Raw genomic sequence first — 20,796 nt, forward strand, 5'->3', positions numbered from 1 at the left:
GAACAAACAGTCTCCCCGGAGGTCCAACAGGGGCGTCCCCCTGAGCCTCCAATACCTCCTCCTCCAGCTCAGAGCATACTGCCGAAACCACCACCCCCTCCTGAAGGATAGGAATCGGGTCGTCCGTATTCCCGGCCCCAGGGAAACTACGAGATAAGGCATCCGCCTTTACATTTTTTGACCCAGGACGATATGTAACGACAAAATTAAACCTGGTAAAAAACAATGACCACCTAGCTTGTCTGGGATTCAGACGTTTTGCGGACTCCAGATATAGCAGGTTCTTGTGATCGGTGATGACGGTGACCGGATGGACTGCCCCCTCCAAAAAATGGCGCCACTCCTCAAAAGCTAACTTAATGGCTAAGAGTTCCCTATTGCCGACATCGTAATTCCTCTCAGCGGACGACAATTTTTTAGAGAAAAAGGCGCACGGATGCCACTTACCAGGGGACGAACCTTGTGACAATACTGCTCCCACCCCTACCTCGGAAGCGTCTACCTCTACAATGAATGGCTGTGACGCATCAGGTTGAATGAGTATGGGTGCCGAGGCAAAACATTTTTTCAAGCAGGAGAATGCTTGACAAGCCTTGTCAGACCACCTAGAAAAATCCGTCCCCTTTTTAGTCATGTCTGTGAGAGGCTTAACCATGGACGAGAAATTACGAATGAACTTCCGGTAATAATTAGCAAACCCCAGGAAACGTTGTAGTGCCTTAAGATTCTCTGGCCGATCCCACTCAAGAACTGCCCGCACTTTCCCAGGGTCCATACGAAAACCGGACGCTGAAACCAGGAAGCCTAAAAACTGGAGTTCCTGTACGGCGAACACACACTTTTCCCATTTGGCATACAGTTTATTATCCCGCAAGATCTGTAACACCTGCCTAACGTGCTCCTGATGAGACACCAGATCCGGCGAGTAAATTAAGATATCATCCAGATATATGACAACAAACTGTCCCACCAGGCGGCGAAAAATGTCATTAACAAAGTGTTGGAACACCGCCGGGGCATTAGTCAGACCGAATGGCATGACAAGGTTCTCATAATGCCCCTCCGGAGTGTTAAACGCCGTCTTCCACTCATCCCCCTCCTTCATCCTAATCAGATTGTACGCCCCCCTGAGATCCAACTTAGAGAACCATTTGGCGCCCACGATCTGATTAAAGAGATCGGGAATAAGTGGGAGTGGATACGGATCTCGGACCGTAATCCGATTAAGTTCACGGAAATCCAGGCAAGGGCGTAGGCCTCCATCTTTCTTCTTAACAAAGAAGAACCCCGCAGCCACCGGTGAAGATGAAGGTCTAATATGCCCCTTAGCCAGACTTTCTGAAATATAATCCTTCATGGCCTGCCTCTCAGGACCAGAAAGGTTATACAACCTAGCTTTAGGTAACTTGGCCTCAGGGAGCAGTTTTACAGAACAGTCATACTCGCGATGAGGAGGTAGTTCCTGACACCCTTTCTCCGAGAATACATCCTCAAAGTCCGCCAGAAATGGAGGTAAGACCCAAGGAGTAACCTCACCGATGACCGTGTTCATGCAGTTTTTATTACAGAATTTACTCCATTGGCTTATCTCTCTGGTTTGCCAATTAATAACCGGGTTATGCTTAGTTAACCAAGGAAGGCCCAACACTATAGGAGTGGGAAGACCCTCCAACACGTAGCAAGACAACAGTTCTTTATGTATCGCCCCCACTTGAAGTTTTACGTCATGCACAGCTTGCAAAAAACTTCCCTGACCGAGAGGCCTGGCATCGATCGAGAATATGGGGATGGGTTTAGCCAACTCACTCAATCGCATACCTTGAACCCGGGCAAACCGAGCATCAACCAGATTAGCCCCGGCCCCACTATCCAGAAGAACAGATATCCTCTCAGTTCTCGTACCCACCACCACCTCCGCCGGTACGAGAAACTGAGACGAACCTAGGGACGAAATACCTACTCCCAGATTGCCGTCCACCACACAACCTGGGATCAACAGTTTTCCGACGACTCTTCACTCTGCAAGGGACGGGATGGACACCCCCCAATAAAATGTCCCTTTCTCCCGCAGAAGAAACACCTTCCTGTCTTATGGCGCACCACCGGTCCCCTCCCCCGAAATGATGTCCCTCCTAATTGCATAGGCTCCTCTGGACTGACCAGGGGAACCACCATATGAGGGGACCTTGTAGGAGGTGGAGTCATCACAGGGGGTCGAGTTATCCCGCACCTCTCCCGAAGCCGTCTGTCAACGCGAATAGCCAGGGCCATAGTGGCTTCCAGTGACGCGGGAGAGTCATACTGTGCCAACACATCCTGTAATTTGTCGGATAAACCTTGACAAAACTGGCTCCTAAGAGCCGGGTCATTCCACTGGGTGTCCGTGGCCCACCTACGGAACTCCGAACAGAATTCCTCCGCCGGACGATCTCCCTGCTGGATCCTACGTAACTTAGACTCAGCAAGGGAGATCCGATCTGGGTCATCATATACGAGTCCCAGAGCAGCGAAAAACCTATCCACTGACTGGAGAGCCGGGGAGCCCGGGGGAAGAGAGAACGCCCAAGATTGTGGGTCCCCTTGTAGGAGCGAGATGACAATTCCCACCCTTTGTTCTTCACTCCCCGATGACCGAGGCCGCAGCCGAAAGTACAATTTGCATGCCTCCCGGAAAACAAAAAACTTGTCCCGCCCCCCAGTGAACCTGTCAGGGAGAGCTACTTTAGGTTCTGGTCCGGCTTGCTCCAGAGGATGCAAAACCTTGGACCTAACGTCCGCCAGCTCCATGGACAAACTCTGCAACTGCCGAGCTAGACCGGCTACTGGATCCATGGTAGCTGGAGAAAGACTAAGTGGGTCGGTGAAAATGTCACACTGTCTCTGTATGAAAAGCTTTCACCGACACTTCCCAAACAGACCAGCAGGCATTTGAAGGAGACTCACTACAGCAGCATTGATTGCAGCTGGGCGAGGCTGGACCTCGTCTAGCACAGAGAGAAAGAGAATTAACTCCCTCACTGCCGAAAACACAAAGCACCAAAAAGTCAGCTGCGAGAAGTCAGGCTGTGTAATCGTGACGATCTTCGTGGCGACACACCCGTGACAAGCTTGGCCTGTTAAGATGTTTTTGATTGAAAAAGCTTTTGATTTCAGTACTTTTTAATGCTGCAAATTCAACAATTGACTATTTTCAGTTTTTCACAACCAATAAAATGATTGGAAACTCAGTTGCGCATAATAATTTGGAACTGTGCATTTTCGGGTTTTTTTTAGTTTTGAAAAGAATACTGTTATCATTGGGAAGTTTTACCAATAAAATGTGATTTATACTCTAGCGGTTGATGATTTCAACATTGTACTCATTTGCATTGATCATTTAGGAAAATCAGAGAATAACAGCATTTGCATAATAATTTGGAAAGTAGTGCAAACAGGCTGGTAATCACCCAATAAACAAGCAAAATGCTTTTAAAATCACCATTATTGGCAGAACATTGTCCTGTGTAAACAGGTGATGTGCTGCCAATAACATGATATTGTGTGCCCACGGAACAACGGAACAATCACATCAATGATGGCTACCAATCAGAACTAATGATCTTCTGACTTCATAAAATGTTCGTCCAGCTGTCTAAACAGCAATAATTGTTACATATACAGTGGGGAAAATAAGCATTTCATACACTACCGATTTTGCACGTTTTCCCACCTACAAAGAATGGAGAGGTCTGTAATTCATATTGTAGGCACACTCCAATTGTGAGAGATAGAATCTAAAAAAATATCCAGAAAATCACATTGTATGACTTTTACATAATTAATTTTCATTTTATTGCATGAAATTAGTATTTATTACAGAAACCTTTGCTTGCTACTACAGAGGTCAGATGTTTACTGTAGTTCTAGAACAAGTTTGCACACACTGCAGCAGGGATTTTGGTCCACTCCTCCATACAGATCTTCTCCAGATCTTTCATGTTTCGGGTCTCTTGCTGGGCAACATTGAGTTCTAGCTCCCTCGAAAGATTTTCTATTGGGTTTAGGTCAGGAGACTGGCTAGGCCACTCCAGGACCCTGAAATGCTTCTTAAGGAGCCACTCCTTAGTTGCCCTGGCTGTGTGTTTCTGGTCATTGTCATGCTGAAAGAATCAGCCACGACCCATCTTCAATGCTCTTACTGAGGGAAGGAGATTGTTGGCCAAAATCTTGCGATACATGACCCCATCCATCCTTCCTTCAATACGGTGCAGTCATCCTGTCCCCTTTGCAGAAAAGCATTCCCAAAGTATGATGTTTCCCCCACCATGCTTCACAGTTGGGATGGTGTTCTTGGGGTTGTACTCATCCTTCTTCTTCCTCCAAACACGACGAGTGGAGTTGATACCAAAAAGTTCTATTTTGGTCTCCTCTGACTTCATGACCTTCTCACATGCCTCCTCTGGATCATCAAGATGGTCATTGGCAAACTTCAAATGTGCCTGGACATGTGCTGGCAATCCTTGGGTGCCCTGCAGGATTTTAATCCATGACCGCATAGTGTGTTACTAACGGTAATGTTTGAGGCTGTGGTCTCAGCTCTCTTCAGGACATTGACCAGGTCCTCCCATGTAGTTCTGGGATGATTTTTGACCTTTCTCAGAATCATCCTTACCCCACGGGGCGAGATCTTGCATGGAGCCTCCGACCGAGGAAGATGGACAGTCATCTTGTGTTGCTCCCATTTTCTAATAATTGCGCCAACTGTTGTTACCTTCTCAACAAGCTGCTTACCTATTGCCGTGTAGCCCATCCCAGCCTTATACAGGTCTACAATTTTGTCCCTGGTGTCCTTAGATAGCTCTTTGGTCTTGGCCATGGTGGAGAGGTTGGAATGTGATTGAATGTGTGGACAGGTGTCTTTTATACAAGTAGCGAGTTTAAACAGGTGCAATTAATACAGGTAATGAGTGCAGAGTAGAAGGACTTTTTAAAGAAAAACTAACAGGTCTGTGAGAGCCAGAATTCTTGCTGGTTGGTAGGTGATCACTTATTTCATGCAATAAAATGCAACAGAATTATTTAAAAATCATACAGTGTGATTTTCTGTTTTTTATTTTTAGATTCTGTCTCTCACAGTTAAAGTGTACCTATGATAAAAATTATGGAGAGGGGATTGTCCAGCAGCCGAGGGAGACGTCTGGTGAAGAACTCCCTGAACCCAGACAGAATTTTAGCTATTAAAGTACTTTAACACGGTCATCCACCACCTAAAAGGTACTAAAGACATCCCAGGACTGGGGGGCTTCCCGCGGAGGTGCTTCCGGAGCTGCGGTGTCGGATCTGGAGATCGGGCCTACCACGAAGATTGAGACCACGGCCTTTCCTGCAAGCGTGTGGTGCGGCCCAGGAGAACCCCGGAGGGAACTGCAGGTGCCGGTGTGAGGGGGCCTTGAAACAGAACATACCCGGTCTCTACCCACCAGGAAGAGCGAAAGTTGGTGTCCGGAGAAGAGCTGTGCAGTCCGGGATACCGGAGCAAACCTGTGAGATCCTGCAGCGAGGGCGGTGGTAAGAGGAGACCCGGGCATGCAGCTTCGGCAAAGCGGCACAGGGCTCAGGGATCGCACTTACCAGACCCAAGCCTGAGCCAGCGTTCCCTCTGATAGCGATTGGAACACACCGGAACCTCGCAGGAGGAAGATCGCGGGTGCGATGCTGGAAGCAGGGCTGACAGCGCAACGTGAACTCCCCAGGATGTGGCGCTGAGGGACTTCTCCCACTGCAAGAACCTCCGCCATCTTGAGAGGGTAAGAAGCAGGAGGTGGAACGATCACCTACCACAAGGGTCCAAAGGGAGGTTCTTTAACAGTCCTCTTGATTCACACACAACAGTTGGCCCACACTTCAATCTAAGATCACCCCCCTCTGACATCTTCCAAGAACAATACAAAACAAAATACATTTAAATATACTATTTGGAGACCCCATCTTCTCAGCTATAATAGCCCTTTGGGTAATAATCCTAACTCTCTGAGGCATTAACCCCCCCACAGCTAAATTAATGCTGCCATATTGGGACTTCTTTGTTGTTTTTATGTAAGCCACTCAGAGACTTTCTAACGTCACCACCACAAAGACTCTGGCAACATCTTGTGGATAAATGTAGAACAACACCAAAATCATTCTTAACCTGATACTGCATCTAAAATCTATTACTGCAGCCATCCAATTCCTAATCCCGGTATTGCATCAAAATTTATAAGCGGACAATAGGCAGTTTGCTTTGGCGAAACATGAAGTAACTTGCTAACTATGTGACTAGCCCAGGGGGGTGGGGACGACTCAGTACCCGGGCCTTTGCCTGGCCTTTGGGGATGTCGCGGTGGTCGGCTCCCGGGCCCGTACTCTGGGGTCAGCTTTTAAAAGGGGATTGTTTGTTAATTTTATGGAAGTTCGTGACGCCACCTGTGGTTTCTGGTGAGAATCACCAGCGCTGCGGCACTCCACTGAGGCCGGTGATAAGGCAGCTCGATGGTATAGCTCCCCACAGGTGGAGCTAGGCCTCAGGGCAGCGTACGGAGAGGGGGATGCAGGACAGGCGAGACCCAGCCGGGTCAGAGCAAGAACGGGGACAGACACAGTAGTCACTTCAGTACCTTTACTGGTGGTAATTCAGGCACATCCCGGAGCACTGTAGGGTGAAGGGTACATATCAGAATCCTCCCCAATGAGTGGGTGTAGGGCCTCCTGTTTCTTGCCTCTGCGTAGTAAGTTTCTGACCTGCCTGAAGCTAGGCCTAACTTTATCTCTGTCCTGCACCGGCTGACGTTGTGGTAGGGCCTTCACTTGGAGTGCACGCTCCCAGTTTACGGGGACTATGTGTCTCCTGGCTCTCTTACATATCAGCTCTCTGGTGAACCTGGGACCTGTAGTTCTCCAGGGATTCCGGTTATGCCTTACTGGGTTGTAGAGATCCCGATAAGCTCGGACCCGGTGTCCGGTATATGTTTCGGGGTGAGCTGGGTAAGCTCCTCTGCCCCCACTGCTACTCACTTTCCACTCACCTTCGGCCACGCTCGGGCCCTCACTAGTCTACTCACACTAACGGCAGCTTACCGCTCTTCACCGCTCTTACAGGCGTCGGCACACCTTGGGCTCTCTTACTTGAGCTACAACTGCGTCTGGACTGGGCTCCACTGCAGGCTGACCTCTCTCAGACTTGACTCTCTGTAGACTCCAGACTAGACTGAGCTCGACTCTGTATTCAGGTCTGTACTTGCTGAACACTCCAGAGGAACTGCTTACTGCCTAGCTCCACCTTCCCTATTTATATCCCTAACGGGCTCCCTCTGCTGGTCTGAGGTGGAAGGTGGAGATGTGTGAATGTTTATGGGGGCCTCTTGTGGAGGATTCCATTAATGCACACTTCTAGGGTCTGTGGTACCAAGCGCAGCTGGGCGCCACATATGAATCTGTGAGTCTTCCGGTTCAGGCTCCGACCATGTGAATCCTAATTTACCGCTTATGTTCTCCCCCCTTGTATCTCATCCAGGCACCTGATCCCCGAATTCAAAATCCTCATGGTCTTTGTGACTGACACCAAGCTGTAGGCTATCTTTAAATAGTAACACTTGTTTATATGGACCGTTATCTCCTTCGTAGTGGGCAAAAACAGCCCACCTCTTCTTGCCATATTGACATTTCTAATCCTACCAAGATGGCCCCAACTCTTGACCAATAGGAACAGCTTTCCCAAATAGAGGGTGATGAGGAGTCACGCTACTCCCTTAGACCACCCCGCACCTCTATTGCAAGGAAAGGGGAAACACAAATGGACCCCTCCGAACTGGCAGCTGAGGTCACGGTTAAATTGTTACCGGAAATTAAATCCATTATTCAATCTACGCTTAACTCAGCCCTGATTGACCTACAGGTTAGGCAAGATGAACAAGCCGAACAGCTGACCGATTTAGAATCGCGAGTATCGATTATTGAGAATGATTCAAAGGAGGACCAGGCAAAAGTGACAGCTATTGCTCGTGAAAACATGATCTTGAGAGACTGTATAGACTACCTAGAGAATCGCTCCTGTCGGAGCAACGTGCGCCTGGTGGGATTACCGGAATAATTTTTACAAAATATACTGAAGCCATTGTGTGAAAACGATATCCCAAAGGCTCTAAAATTACCTGAAGGCAAAAAGGTGGAAAGAGTAGACAGGATTGGCCCCCCATCCTCAACATCCGTGAACCAGGATACATCCAGACCTAGACAGGTCATCATGAAATTCCTGGATTTCAACGACAAAGCAGATATTATACGAGCTTATAAACAACTCAATCACCCGCTGGTCATTCAGGGTCATAAAATCTTACTTTTTAAGGATTACTCTATTGAGGTGACCAGAAAATGTAAGACATTCAGCTCCATCTGCACTAGACTCCATAGAGAAAAGGTCCGCTTTCAACTCCGCTACCCAGCTACTCTACGATTGAAAGACTCAAATGGCTCCTTCTGCGAATTCATATCTCCAGACAAACCCGAAACTTTTGTCAATAACCTACTGTGCCCAGGGGTCAGTCTAAAACATCTAAAACGCCTAAAACCTGACATAGCCCTCCTTCAGGAGACACATCTTCCAGAGACAGATTTCCCCCGGATGAAGAAGTTATGGATGGGCGCCGTTTATGGTTCCTCTTCAGTGAATAGAAAGGCTGGGGTCCTAATTCTTATTAATAAACACCTCTCACATCAGATTATCAGCCAACAGACAGATAGTGAGGGTACATTGGCTCACTTAACAATATCTACGCCCTGCGGGGTTTTATCCAATTATAATATCTATGTACCTAACGTAGGAAATAAATCCTTTTTCAAACAGTTGGAAACTAGACTTTTGCTAGACCCCAACTCCAATAAAATAGTAGGGGGAGACTTCAATTCTGTAGTGTCGGTACATGAAGACAGGAAAAATACTACAGGCATCATACAACTACACATGACAAGATGTTGTCACCTCTCATATCCACATGTCACTTAGTTGACGTGAAGATTCCTTAATCCTGGCAATAGAGAATTTACGCATTTCTCACATGCCAATGATTCATGGTCTCGAATCGATTATATGTTTGTCTCCCCTTCCCTGTTGGCCAAATTGATCTCTGTACCCAGACAATATCGCTATTTCGGACCATGCTCTAGTAATTCTGGAATTATCAAAGACTTTTCTCCGAGGCACAGATTTTCAGTGTGGGAAATAATGTGGGGTCTTTGCACAGTGTGGGGGCCATCATACAGTGTGGGAGCCACCAGGTTGGAGGCTACTAAGGGGTCAGTATAATGTGGGGGGTACTATACGTTGAGGGAGCATTATATTGTGTATAGGAGAGCATCATACTGTGTAGAGGGGAGCAGTACATGGGGGGAGACTCAAGCCATTTTTTAATGTTAAGTGGGCAGTTATCATTGTAGGGGAACTCAGGTTATTGTGAATGTCAAAGGGGCACACAGAGGGCATTATTACTTTCTAGGGGGCAAAATGTGGGCACTGTTATCTAGGAAACTGGCAAACGGCATTACTATATTCTAGAGGTTTGCTTTACCATCTAGAGGGCACACAGTACCACACAGTAGGTGCAGTAATAGGGACATATACAGCAACAGAGGCTCAGCATTGGGGTATCAGCAGGAAGAGGCGTTTGTGCAGGTTGGGAATAGATGAGGACGCTGCCTGAAATGTAAGGAGTCAAATGTGTCTTTGTTGTGATCTCTGCAGACCTGAGACTCTGAGTCCTGGATGGAGACGTTGTTGTGTCGGTCTGGGCCAGATGGAAAAGACGGGAAAAGTGAACAATTTAATCAGAAAGAACGTCATCCGTAAGTTACAGTATAGAACTGTGCTGTGATCTCTTATATGTTCTTCAGGACTGGCATATATCAATATATGTCACCATATGGCGGTAGTATCAGTGCTGGTCTTTGTATAGAGATTATTTTTAGTAACAGCGCGGTCATCTGCTGAGGTTTTCCTACATCCACTATCTGGGTGCGCCACCATAGCTGTAATCAGGGTTACCTGGTAAGGGGCCCACTCAGAAGTTTTGCCCCCCACCCCCAATGAACCCAAACCCTAGCTATGCCTTTGCCTAGCACCCTCACATATCACCTACCTGTGAATTAAAATAGGCTATTTACCTTCATTTATATACACCTTAAACTACCCCCTCTTAAAAAAAAAATCATCAACCAATTTAAGTCATGGCAAGATTTGCCCCTATCTTTTATGGGTAGGGCACATTTGGTAAAAATGATCAGTACAGCCAGGATTATGTATCAACTACAAACCTTACCATTACTCCTGAAACACACGGACGTAACTACACTCAATAGAGCCTTCAGTCACTTTATTTGGAAAGGAAAACGTCCCAGGATAAGTCTGAGCAAACTTATGGCTTCCAAAGATGACGGAGGCATTAATTTCCCAAGCATCAGAAATGACAATCTTGCTTGCCTTTTCTGGTATATAATAGACTGGTTTCTTAAGAGACGCACATATTGTGACTACACGTTGGAAGCAGATTATGCATACCCCCTTGACCTGGTTGCCCTCCTTCACTCCCGATTCACCTCCCTCCCCTTGGCAGTTAAATAGTCAACAATCCTTAGGGACACAATTTCCGCATGGAAGGCAGTCAGGAAAAAATACAGTCTTTCTTTCAGGACTTCAAAGCACCTTCCGATATGGCAAAACCCAGAATTCCCCCAGGGTAATGAAAGTAAACTATTTCTGAAATGGCAGCAGGCAGGTGTAGACAACGTATCTCATCTTCTCCACTCAAGTGAGCAAAGATGGATGACATGTACCGAGTGTTTGGATAGATACAATCTACCTCCCCAACACTATTTCCAATATGAACAAATCAAACTATCTATTATGGCCAATTTAAAAGATGTGACCTTAGAGGTCTCCCAAAATGAATTGGATGTGATTCTGTTGTTTCCAATGGGTACCCCTTCAGACAGCAGATGGAAGATGTGAAAATCTCTGATCAGGACAGGCTGGAATTTACTAAGAAAACACATTATAAACGAAGCGTGGAGAGAAACATAATATAAAATCATGCATGGCGCCATTTATGCATTTAACATACCTAAAAAAGACCCGCTTTCAAACAGGCTGAGGCTAAGTGCCCATAGCATTCTTGTAGAGTTTTTGCGGCGTTTTTACGGCCGTGAAAACGCCGCAAAAATGCTTGTAAAACCCGTCTGCCATGCAAAGCAATGTGAATTCGGATTAGCGTGTCGAATTCACATTGCGTTGCAAATGGCCACGAATTTGCGGCGTAATCGCGGTGCGTGTGGTACCCAAGATGAATAGGAGACCACAACTCCTCTTCATCCCGGCTACCACGCGGTGAAAAAAAAGAAATAAAAAAGTTAAAAATGAAAAAAAGCTGTATACTCACCTCTCCCGTCTCCTTTCGGCCGCGTCCTCTCTCTTTCAGCGTCCTGCGGTGACGTCATTTAATCAGCTGATGGTCGCCTCTCACCGGAGAGGTGAGTATACAGGTTTTTTTTATTTTTAACTTTTTAATTCATTTTTGTACTATAGATGCAGCATTTGAAGCATCTAAGTTGGTCACACTATATAAATCCATGCCGGTTGCATGGATTTATATTGTGTGACCAACTTGTCAAGGACTTTCCAAGTGATGCTAAAATCGCTTGGAAAAGTGCTTGAAAAAACACATGTAAAAACGCTTGACAAACGCTTCTCCCTGGCAGAAAAAACGCATGTAAATCTGCATGTGTTTTTTTCTGCCAGAGAAAGGCAAAAACGCTCTGCATCAAATCTGCATCGTGGGCACTAACCCTTACAGCTTGCCCTAAATGCCACCTTTCATTCTCATGCACCTCATGCATGGCCTATGGTCATGCCCGGCCTCAGTTTCATATTGGGGACAAGTACTAGATATGATCAACACCATTTGGGGTCCGGGTATACTCTCTCGCCCTATTTAGCCTTGTTTCATTTTTGGATCAACACAGAGAACCCTAAGGGAAAGAGGGGAAACCCTCCCAAATTAATCCACACCCTACTTACCCTGGCAAAAAAACAATTACTTAAATATTGGCTAGAACCCAACACCACCCCCCCATTGAAGAGTTAACAGCTCAAATGAAATATTTTATGGGAGTGGAGCAACAGGACGCCCTTAGCAATAAGGAGACGCAGGCTGGCAAATTTCTTCCGAAATAGAAGCAGTTTATTCTAAATTGCTGCTCGTTAGATGAAAAAAGGAAAATGGTAGAACCCTTCACTTCCACAGCGTGGTACATTCTGGAGGATCTTAAGGCTAGCCTAGGACCACTACGCCTAAATTAAGGGGAGGGGGAGAGAGAGTGGGATGGAGGGATCATTTGGTGAAGGTCTATAATACTAACATAGGTGGTCTAATCTAACAAGATGGCTTCAATAAATCAGAGTATCAACTGGATTACATGTTAATTAAACTGATGTAAGTTACATTGTTATTAAGTTTTTATATTGTTTTGCTTTACCAATCAAACAAGTGAGAATTATCACTTTATACTCTGTCTGCAAACAGGTATTTGAATATCACCTTGATTTGGTATGTTATGTTCCTTTTTGAAAATATTAATAAAAACTATATATTAAAAAAAAAAAATCGCAGACCTCTCCATTGTTTGTAGATTGGAAAACTTGCAAAATCGGCAGTGTATCAAATACTTATTTTCCCCACTGTATGTAATCGGTGGTTGTTTAATGGCCGAGTTTGGTTCTCTTATATGGGCCATTACAGCAAAGTAGTAAATGTGAATACATGAAAGATTCCATCCTTTTAAACAGTCCCTACAGCTATGCCTGCTGCATCATAGTAGTTCATAGGCATTTTTCATGTAATGCACCATCCTAAAATGTATGCTTCTTGCTTACCTTATACTGCTAAGTATTTGTTTTGGGGTCTTGTCATTTTCTTGTGCCAGTCTCATCATGTCTAAAACTGCAAGAGCTAAGCACTGCTCTTGAACATCAATGCTAATAAGCAGCTGAATTCGGCCATTTATAAAGTCACTCCGATACTGCAATGAAGAAGAAAGGGAAACATCTAACTGATATTTTTCTGCCACTTACTATTTTGTCTACAAGTAAATCAATAAAATCAAAAGCAGTATCAAAAATGTAAATCAAGAGTCAATACTGCACAATCTAAAATATAATTAATACAAGTAAAGGAGGAATGCTGGGATACCGCTGATGTAAGTAAATATTCTCTGGACCTTTCTTTTTCATGCTACACCCTATCGATGGGCAGCAGAGTTCATTTGGTCAAAAAACATCCATGAGAATGGTGAGTATGACGTTATGATGTTTTAAGGCAGTAGTATCCAACTGGTTCGCAAGCCCTATGTATGCCTCTTATGCAGCTGATGATATAATCTCTGTCCTATGTAAGAGCGCAGTACTATAGCAGGTGAGTCTACAATGATTAGCTGCAGTTACAAAATTGTGACTCACGCTATTTCTGCTCGGTGTCAGTTGTGTGCAGAATTAGCTTGAACCTGCTTCCTGCTTTGGAGAGCTGACTGGGAGAAACCTATCACACACAGTAGGCAAGAAAGACAGAAGCTTCATCACATAGGAACTGATAGAGAACTTCAGTAACGGTAATGTGATCCTATGTCACTGCTGATGCTTTTTAGATAGTGAAAATGCAATGTGATGAGACTCCTCTACAGAGCATGAGGCATGCTGGTAAATGTAGCATTCCTTGGAGAATCATATCACAGGAGAATAAAGTATCAACATAAAAGACCGCTCAGAAATGGGACATCAACCAATACAAGAATACAGAAAGCAAAAAAGAGCCTTTATATTATTATTTAATAAAAGCCTATTCTTTACTATATAGCAAAAAAAAAGCTGGAGTGCTGCTTTACAATTTTGTAGGTTGGCCATGTAAGGCATATGCAAATACTAAATGGCAAAGAATATGAAAATATGATTAGAATGGGAAATGTTATTAAGATCTAAAAAGATACATAAATGTAGAAAAGATGCACAAACTATTATACTCATTCTACGCAAATGGTTATCATTTTGCTATGTAAAGAGAATCTGTCAGCTGTTTTTTGCTATATAATCTGAAGACAGCAGGAGATATGGGCTTAAACACAGATTTCAATGATGTGTCACTTTTTTGGTTGTGTGCTGCTGTTTACTCACAATAAGGTTTTATCACAAGGACATTACCACTGCCAAGATTGGTGTCACATGAGCAGTTGTCTGACCATGCCCCCTCCTCTGATAAGCATCTTGCTGTCAGTGGACAATGTACACAGAAAGCTGTGACTCAGTGGTGTAGCTTTCTGAGCTCTGCTACATGCTGCATCTAAAAACTCTGATTGTGTCACAACTGCTGCACCCAGTAAACTAAGTGATATATCACTGGAATCAGGTTCTCTTTTCCTACATTATGCTACTCTCAGATGAGGTAGCAAAAACCTGGTGACAGATTTCCTTTAACACGTATTTTAGGCAATTCAAATTGCAAAAAATATTAAAGTTACTCTATAAGAAAATAATGAAAATAATGAGTTGTTATATCCCTTCCGCAATTCACAGTAAAAGAGTAACTGTTTTTTTTTTGTTGTTTTTTTATGTACCGCTGGTAATTATTTATCAGCCCTTGTACAGTTATAAATTTTTGCAATTTACTCCATTACTTTTTTTTTCTTTTTTTCTTCCTTCTATGTTTAACACCAGGCCGAAAGTGCTGCATTATCTGCCTAGTTCATGCTGTTATAGTAGCTAATTTAAACTACATATCTAGAAAAATACTTTAGTCCTGTGTGAGCTTCTTAGCTACTCTCCCCCATGCTAAGATACTGTCTACAAACACTCTCCCTGCCTGAGCATGGGGGAAGAAAGCAGAGGAGCTTATACAGGAGTACGGCTTTTGCTAGACATGCAGTTCAAATCAGCAACTAAAACAGCACTAACTAGGTAAATATGCCAGCACTTATAGCATGGTGTTAAAGCGAGAAGGAAACAAAATAAATAATAATGAAGTATATTACAAAGATGTATAGCTTTACAAATGCTGCTCAATAATTAAAAAGAAAAAAATTGGTTAATCTTTAATTACTAAGCTCTTGAGATAGTAGCATACTGTTTTTTCTTAACTAACCTGAGCAAAGAGATAGTCTATAACCTGGTAGCTGAGAACTGGCTCGGGAGCCAAATTCATTAGACAGCAGCGCGCAGATTTTTGTTCACTGGTTCCAATCCAACCTGGAAAAAAAAATCTATACGTGGAGACAAGCAAAAAAAAAAAATGATTAGTATAGAGGAAATACATTGGTAAATCCAATGGTACTATAAGAAAAGTATGAACTGAGGCTATACTCCTCTTCCTGGAAAATTTCATCTTTCCCTTCTCTTTTCTTGCATTTCAGTTCTTGAATAAGTGAGCGGCTACCTTACTTTGTCCTATTAAAGCACCCTGCATATCTGCTTATTGGCCATAACATCCAGAACCATGTTTTACATGTTCTTCAATGTAGTGATTAGGGTTGAGCGAGTATGTTCTGTTCCGAGTATGCTCGGGGCCGAGCTCCGAGTATTTACAGCTGCTCGGTGATAAGGTTAAATCGCTCCCGTGTCCATGATTTGCGACTGTTTGACAGCTTTATTACATGTGAGGAATGTCTATTTCTTACACATTCCTCACATGTAATAAAACTGTCAAACAGTCACAAATCATGCACACAGGAGCGATTTAACCATATCACCGAGCAGCTGTAAATACTCGGAGCTCGGCCCGAGCATACTCGGCGAAAGGGTTAATAGAACATACTCGCTCAACACTACTAGTGATCCAAACTGATTTTTCGGTTGATTTGTGACCTCAACAAAAGTTGCTTATCCTCTGTAGTTTGCATAAGAAAATGCTGTACTGTTCATTTTCATACAACACAAAACATTTTTTAAATGAATAAAAATGTACTACGAATGTACTAAAAGAGAATTGTGACATAGTGTAATACATAAGGCCAGGTTCACATCCCGTCTATCTCAACATTCATGCCTCTGTTTGGGGCTTTAGTTTGAATCTTTGAAAAATAGGATTCAGGCGTAACAGAGCCATCGACTACATTGAGGCAGAGAGAGTCTACAATGTAAAACTTTGGACTCCTTTGATCTTCTGTTTGACGTTGTCCTTTTAGAGTACTATACTACACTATTGTGTCTGGCTTATTTTGGACTCTCTTTACCTCATTGAAATCAATGGCAGTCATGAATGGGGATACAGATGTGATGTGAACCCAGCAGAGCTGTAGCATTCCGAACGCTAACAGTGTGCAAAATGGACTCGACTCTGACATCAAACGGTCGTCATGTGACACCAAGTATGCAACTTGCTTACTTTACTTGCGGTCAAGTGCTGACTAGTTTCTCTTTCTGCTTCTTTCAATTTCATCTAACTGGCAAATAGAATAAATCTCACATTGCACTCTGACCAGTGTTATTCAACGAGGCAGAGCAGATCTGTGAATTTTTTCTCATGCCAATTCGACGTGAGAAAAAAAATCTCAGCATGCTGCGATTGGCAACGTATCTTGCACGGCGCGCAACTATTCAAGTCAATGGGTGCGTGCAAAACAGCAGACTGCACTCGGATCCCATCCGAGTGCAGTCTGATATACACCGAGACAAGCAATGGAGAAGATGGAGAGATTAATCTCTCCTTCTCCTCACCTGTGCGCATGCGAGAAGATCGGATCCAAGTGCACTGATACTCTGCTCACGCTCTTGCATTGGATGCTATACGTTAATGTGACCCCGGCCTAACAGTGAGTATATTACTCACTGTTAGGGCACAGTCTGATGGCTGTATGAATCGGACTGAGATTGGAACACAGTGCATGGACTGGCCACAGGCTTTTTCACCCGAGCAAACAGCTACATAGAAATACATGAAGCTGTCACACTCAGATCGGGAGAGCCGACTGAGTTCTGATCTCGGTCCGATTTATTCAGCTATATGATTGCTACAGTGCTTGCCGAAAATTTGCAATGTCTCAGAAAATGCCTTTAATATAGAAGAAATCATAATGTGTCAAAGGACACCAAAACCTGTGGAAGCTCAGGAGCTCCATGGTGTATCTATAAGGGGTGTAGAAGTAGCAGCTACACCAGGGTCTTTTGAGCCTTAGTTATAGCTTTAATAAGTAATTTCATTTTCTTATGTAAATTTTATCTTATTACATTTTTAAGTAAAAGTTTTTCTTCTAAACAGTAAAAACACAGTAAATTACTAATTATTATGCAAGGTTACTTAGTTATTATATTACTAAAGTGTCACAAGGGAAGAATACATTTTTTTTTTAATCAATAGGAAAGCTGTTACAAAATTGCAATACAGCTATGACCGATAGGGTATGTAAATATCAGAAAATTCTATATGATGTGCAAATGATAGTATTAGTTGCTACTAGCCGTCATATGCTGTAGTGCAGTGTGTGCGTTAGTATGTCTGACGCACCCCCTGGGCCATATTCTTTAGGGGAATACCCGGAGCCGGATCAGATGGGGGTTGTAGTCTTCCGAGTGGCTGTGACCCGGTCCGTGCCCAGGGTGTCAAGCTCAGAGTATGTGGCAGTCCTACAGATGTTATAAAGTTCTTTATGTCGACTACGCCACCCGTTGTATTGCGGTCACTACGGCCGCCGCTGCAGCAGGGTCCGCTGAGGCTGATGGTGTTGGTGCAGCTTTTGATAGTATAACCCCCAACGGGTGGGGTATAGCCTCAGGGGGTCAGGTGCAGAGGATGGGGGTTGTGGTGGTGCAGCATAGGTGGTAATTAAAGACAGAGTCGGGTTGTGCAGTTTAGGGTATTTACTTACTGCTGATGTTCCGGTCACTCCAGCTTCAAGTGACCACCCGAGCCGTGCTGCGTCCACCAGGTCCTGGATTCAGCCAACCCCCAAGCAAGTCCGGAGCGTGACCCTGAGCCCTCCTTCCTGTCCTGTCTTCTGGCCGTCCCCACCAGGGATCCACCTAGGTCCAGCTCCCTCGGGCCTTCTGTTGGGAAACCCTTGGCCTTGGGTTCCCTGACCCTACACGTGGTTTGCCTTCAGGGTGGATGTGGTGGGTGGCCGTGGCAGATCCTGCCCACGGCCTCCGGTCTCTGGCTGATGTGTGCTTGAGCCCCCACCAGTTTGGGATCCGGTACCCTTTTGCCAACTCTTCACCCTAGGTTTGTATATGGGTTCTCAGAGTTCCTGCTTGTTTTCTCTGGGTCCTTCTGACTCTCCTCTCTCACTCTCTCTGGGCCTGGGGCTGCTCTGCTCCTCTTCCTCTGGCTTCTCTGCAAAAGGCTGACTGACTCCTCACAGACTGACCGACTGTGGCAAACTGGCTCCTCTGCAAAGACTGACTGACCCTGATCTTAGATGGTGCCCACCTTAAATACTCCCTCTATGTGTGAGCTCAGGTGACCAGCACCCAATGAGCTCCTATCTTTACCCAGGCTGCTCCCCCTATCTGCCCCTACACTACTTGGGATGTACCACCCCCCTCCCACTCCAGCCAGGAACAGACTCGGTCGTACCTGCACATTTCTAAGTGGGAGTACCGTTGGTCTGTTCCTCGGAAATGGGATGTGTGTAGTGCATGCAGCTTTCTGGGCTCAGTCCCACACTCCATCCTTACCCGGGAGTGGAATATCACACCTCTGGGTTGAGGTGCAATACCCCTGTAGCAGCCGAATCCTCAGGGTGCTACATGTCTATGCCTAACTTTCTAACCCTTGTGACTGTATTATGGTGTGTAGTGACGGCAGCATCACCCACTGATGATGTCCTGTTCCAGGTGGGGTCATAGAAGGGAGAAGTGATTGCAGTGCCATCCTCCCATTTAAAATTCCCCTCAAATGAAACATCACAGGAAGTAAAGAAACCCCAGGAGCACTAAGCAGAGGGGGACATGACTTTGGGAGGGGTGGACCTTTAACTCCTGCAGCTTTGTTTGTATAGCTGTGCAGACTTTAAGCAAGAGTGATTATGCTTTAGCCCCTTAAGGACGGAGCCAATTATGTCCTTGATGACCAAGCCAAATTTTACAATTCTGACCACTGTCACTTTATGAGGTAATAACTCTGGAACGCTTCAACCTTTATGGCAGAAAATACCCAAAAGTGACACCATTCTAAAAACTGCACCCCTTCAGGTGCTCAAAACCACATTCAAGAAGTTTATTAACCCTTCAGGTGCTTCACAGGAATTTTTGGAATGTGGAAGAAAAAAATGAACATGTAACTTTTTTCACAAAAATGTTAATTTAGACCCAATTTTTTTTATTTTTGCAGGGGTAACAGGAAAAAATGGACCCCAAAATGTGTTGTGCAATTTCTCCTGAGCATGCAGATACCCCATATGTGGGGGAAAACCACTGTTTGGGCACACGACAGGGTTCGGAAGGGAAAGAGCAACATTTGACTTTTTGAATCTAAAATTTGCTTGAATAATTAGTGGACACCATGTTGCATTTGGGGAGCCCCTGATGTGCCTAAACAGTGGAAACCCCCCACAAGTGACCCCATTTTGGAAACTAGACCCCTCAAGTATTTTATCAAGGGGTATAGTGAACATTTTGAACCCAGAGGTACGACACAGAATTTGATAACATTAGGTCATCATATTGAATAAGTTGTCATTAGTCTTGAACGCAAGTGCTCGCTACTTGAGTTTGCATCGGGTATGCACCATGTATTGCGGGTGCTCAAGTGACATGCTCGAGTCCCCGCCCGCATGTTTCACGGTTTTTAGACACCCCAAAAAAAACATGTGGGGATCGCTCGTGCATGGCAGGCAATCCCCGCGAGTTTTTTTTGGCCGTAATGCATATGGGGCGGAGACTTGAGCATGTCACTCAAGCACCCACGATACTCGGTGCATACCCGAGTACCCGATGCAAATTCAAGTAGCGAGCACTTGCGCTCAACACTAGTCGCCATATCGTCATTATTTTTTTTCTTTACTTTTGAAAAAATCCCAACTTCAACCCCAACCCTAACACAACCCTAATCCTAATCCTAACCATAACCCTAACAACCCTAATACTAACTCTAACACAACCCTAACCCTAATCCTAACCCTAACACAACCCTAACCCTAACACAACCCTAACCCTAATCCTAACCCTAACCCTAACACAACCCTAATCCTATCCCTAACACAACCCTAACTACAAAGAATGGAACAAAATATATTTTATAATTTCTATCTCACTAAGGGGGGGACAAAGGGGGGTTTGATTTATAATTTTTTTTTTATTTTGATCACTGTGATAGGGTTTATCACAGTTATCAAAATGAACCAATTGGGAAAATTCCCTGTTGTTGCCGGGTACCGGCCAGCAGATCTTGGTGGGCGCACTGCGCATGCGCCCGCCATTTTTTTTCTGCAGCAAGATGCCGGTGGGCCGGGGGAAGATCCGGGGGTGATCAGGGGATGGCGGAGGTAGCAGGTGGGTTTGGGGGGCTTCATTTCTCTCTCCTCTGACATGTATATCATGTCAGAGGAGAGAGAAATGATTGTATCTGCGGGCACACTTTTTTTTTGTGATCGCCGTTATTCAGTGAATAACGGCGATCACGTGATCGGGGACCAGAAACACCAGCCCTGATCATATTCTCCAGCGTCTCAGCTACCCCCCGTAACTCTCTGACTTGTCATTCTCTCTTTCTCTCACCGGATGAACCTCGAGGAAATATGTCTGCCGTGTCAGGG

General features: G+C 44.8%; 1 protein-coding gene across 1 annotated transcript in view; it reads right to left on the minus strand.

Annotated features, from left to right (window-relative positions):
• The window catches only part of JAK3 (Janus kinase 3), a 792,993-nt gene that overhangs the window by 631,757 nt on the left and 140,440 nt on the right, over positions 1-20,796 (minus strand). Inside the window, exons 4-5 of the mRNA XM_073658556.1 lie at positions 15,192-15,309; positions 12,938-13,083 (exon numbers count right to left, since the gene is read on the minus strand). Of these exons, the coding sequence (XP_073514657.1) occupies positions 12,938-13,083; positions 15,192-15,309 (264 nt within the window). The remainder of the gene's footprint in view (positions 1-12,937; positions 13,084-15,191; positions 15,310-20,796) is intronic.

Source organism: Phyllobates terribilis, unplaced genomic scaffold, assembly GCF_046119375.1.
Source record: "Phyllobates terribilis strain yellow unplaced genomic scaffold, ASM4611937v1 Scaffold_1__5_contigs__length_1240528914, whole genome shotgun sequence".
Classification (NCBI taxonomy): Eukaryota; Metazoa; Chordata; class Amphibia; order Anura; family Dendrobatidae; genus Phyllobates; species Phyllobates terribilis.